The sequence below is a fragment of the Hyposmocoma kahamanoa genome, unplaced genomic scaffold, assembly GCF_003589595.1.
Source record: "Hyposmocoma kahamanoa isolate Upper Pololo Valley unplaced genomic scaffold, ASM358959v1 76, whole genome shotgun sequence".
In the NCBI taxonomy this organism is placed as follows: Eukaryota; Metazoa; Arthropoda; class Insecta; order Lepidoptera; family Cosmopterigidae; genus Hyposmocoma; species Hyposmocoma kahamanoa.
The window spans coordinates 12,986,711-12,989,173 of record NW_020653900.1 but is presented as its reverse complement, the minus strand read 5'-3'; the positions used below and the strand labels follow the sequence as shown (position 1 = coordinate 12,989,173).

The 2,463-nt window shown below is 31.4% G+C and overlaps 1 protein-coding gene across 1 annotated transcript; it reads left to right on the top strand.

The window, feature by feature from the left end:
* Positions 1-674: 674 nt before the first annotated feature.
* Positions 675-1,608, top strand: LOC113232638. Its single transcript, XM_026467409.1, has one exon. It carries the CDS (start codon positions 856-858, stop codon positions 1,606-1,608), a length of 753 nt encoding a protein of 250 aa, XP_026323194.1. The 5' UTR covers positions 675-855.
* Positions 1,609-2,463: the final 855 nt, after the last annotated feature.

Below are 2,463 nucleotides of genomic sequence, written 5' to 3'. Positions count from 1 at the left end.
GTGCCAAAATCCGCAACAGTTAATTTTTTAAGTGTATTATGAAATAATAATATTTCTTTCTTTTTCTTTCTCTGGGTCAATGTGGGTTCCTAAACCACATTGAACTTCACTCAGTTTCAGTAACATTGCAACGCATGCAGGATACACCTAATATTTTATATATATCATTCATATCATTTACCTTGTCAGATAACATAAGTTATCAATTAGTACTTATATAAAAAGTAGTAAGTACTTTACTTACAGTTTATTGCGCTAGTGTTGGTTTAGTGTTGTTGCCAGTGTTATTGTTGGCATTTTTTTTATTTTCTTGCTAACTATAGTAGTTTTTTTGCACGTAAGTATAATATTGTCTATGATGGTAAGTCTAAAACCCAAGTGTAGTAATTTTTTTCCTGTTGTAATCCGACGAAATCAAAGTCAAAATTAGGGTAATGTAAACTACACATAACTGATTTTATTTACTACTTCAGGTCCTGATTTAGTGAACTGTAGAGACCCCGAAACGTTGGTTTGTTTGAAAAAACATATAAACATGATTTACATTTTTTTTAAAGTTTCGTTTTCTATGGTAAAATATTTTTTAATAAACATTTCGATCAGCGTTTAAAAATACTTTATTAAAAATTATCACGTAGATAATGGCAGCGATGAATTTTATGATGGTGATTCCCCTAGAGTTCTACACATACATACATACTCGTCACGCTCTTTTTCTATGATAAGAACTTTAAATTAATTGTACATTAATTGACTCCAATATTTTTTTTTATTTACAGAATGCAACCAGTTGTACACCAAGACAAAAATATTTTTAAATTAATATGTAACACCCAAATTGATACTCCCATTAAAATGAGTCCCGAGTATAGGCTAGATGGAGCGACTGTGCTGCAAGTTAAGATAGAAAGTGAGACGACTAAAACAGAACCTTCAGCTTATACGTGCATATACTTTATAAAATTCAAAAAAGCTGTACAAAATGATCAACAGATTTACACTCTCAAAGTGTCGAGCGAGAAATTTAAAATTAAAGATAGTATTTTTCTAACCGATGATATAGCTTGGCGTAAAATCGGCGAAGCACTAAATTGCGAGAGAATTGATTTTGATTTTACATTTGAAGTGGATTCCCTGATGACTTCAATCACTCCATTTAAACATCTTTACGATGATACTGAATTAACCGACTTTAAAATTGTTGGTGAAAGTGGATGCGTTGAAGTTCACAAGACAGTTTTGGCGAGCTTTAGTCCAGAATTCAATCAAAATCTTTCTTTTCTAGATAAATTATTAAATAAGAAGGAGACTAAAGCATCGAAAGAAACTTTGGAACATCTAAAGTCATATATGTACTTACAAATATTGCCTCAAGATGGTATAAGACAACTAGCTGAACTTGCAATTCACTTCGATATGACGGACTTGGTGACCAAGTGCTGTATTAAATTGTTAAATGAGGTGACACCTGATAATGTTTTGTCTCTTCTTGAGTTCGCGACGACCAATAATTTGCATAAATTGACGATTGGCATTCTGAAGTATGTTCAATCGGGCTATATTACGGTTGATGATATAAAGATACCAGTTGCTGAAACATATGAATAAATTAAATAATTACAATAAATAACAGACTTTTTTGTTATGATACCGAGTGACGGGACTAACAAGACGTGAGACGCCTGTTCATGCAGTTGCAGTGCAGTTTAATTTAACTTTTGATATTGATTACTTAAATTAATCTTATTTAACTTATTTGGACATTATTTAAAATTTCATTGATGTATATTCAAATATAATTAACGTCACCAATATGTAATATAATTAGTAATGTGATGTAATTCTATGTATTAGTATGGACTATGTTGTCTGATATGAATAAATGAATTTGAAATTTGAATTTATAACAGCTGCAGTGCCATTCATAGCTTTGAATCGCAAGATCTGCATTGCCACACAAGTCCCATGTGCGCGTAATATTTTATTTTTTTATTTATTTATTGGTTCACCAACAACTGTTACATTTATACTTATTATTGGGTACATTCTGTTTTGGGTTTAAGCTTAATGCACAGCTACTTAAAGGTAAACACCACATGCATAAAAAAGTGTCCTTAACAATTGGACTTATTATATTTATCTATTATCTAATACTCGACAAAATAACAACCTACTTCTAATACTATTTAGATTTAATATTTTTTTAAAATGAAGCAAAACTGTCTGCGTGCACATCCAAATGTTTACTATGTAAATTATATAAGTTACCGATTCTGCATATGGGTGAGTTCATACCGAACTTAGTTTTTCGATTAGGTGTGCATAATGGTTGGACATGGTATCGTGGATATCTATGGGGTACTTTAATCATTATTTGACTTAATAGGACTGGACAGTCAATTTGGTCTGGTTATCACCAGAACCCTCACCGTTCCAAATCGGAGCGCAGTAATGCTAACATTG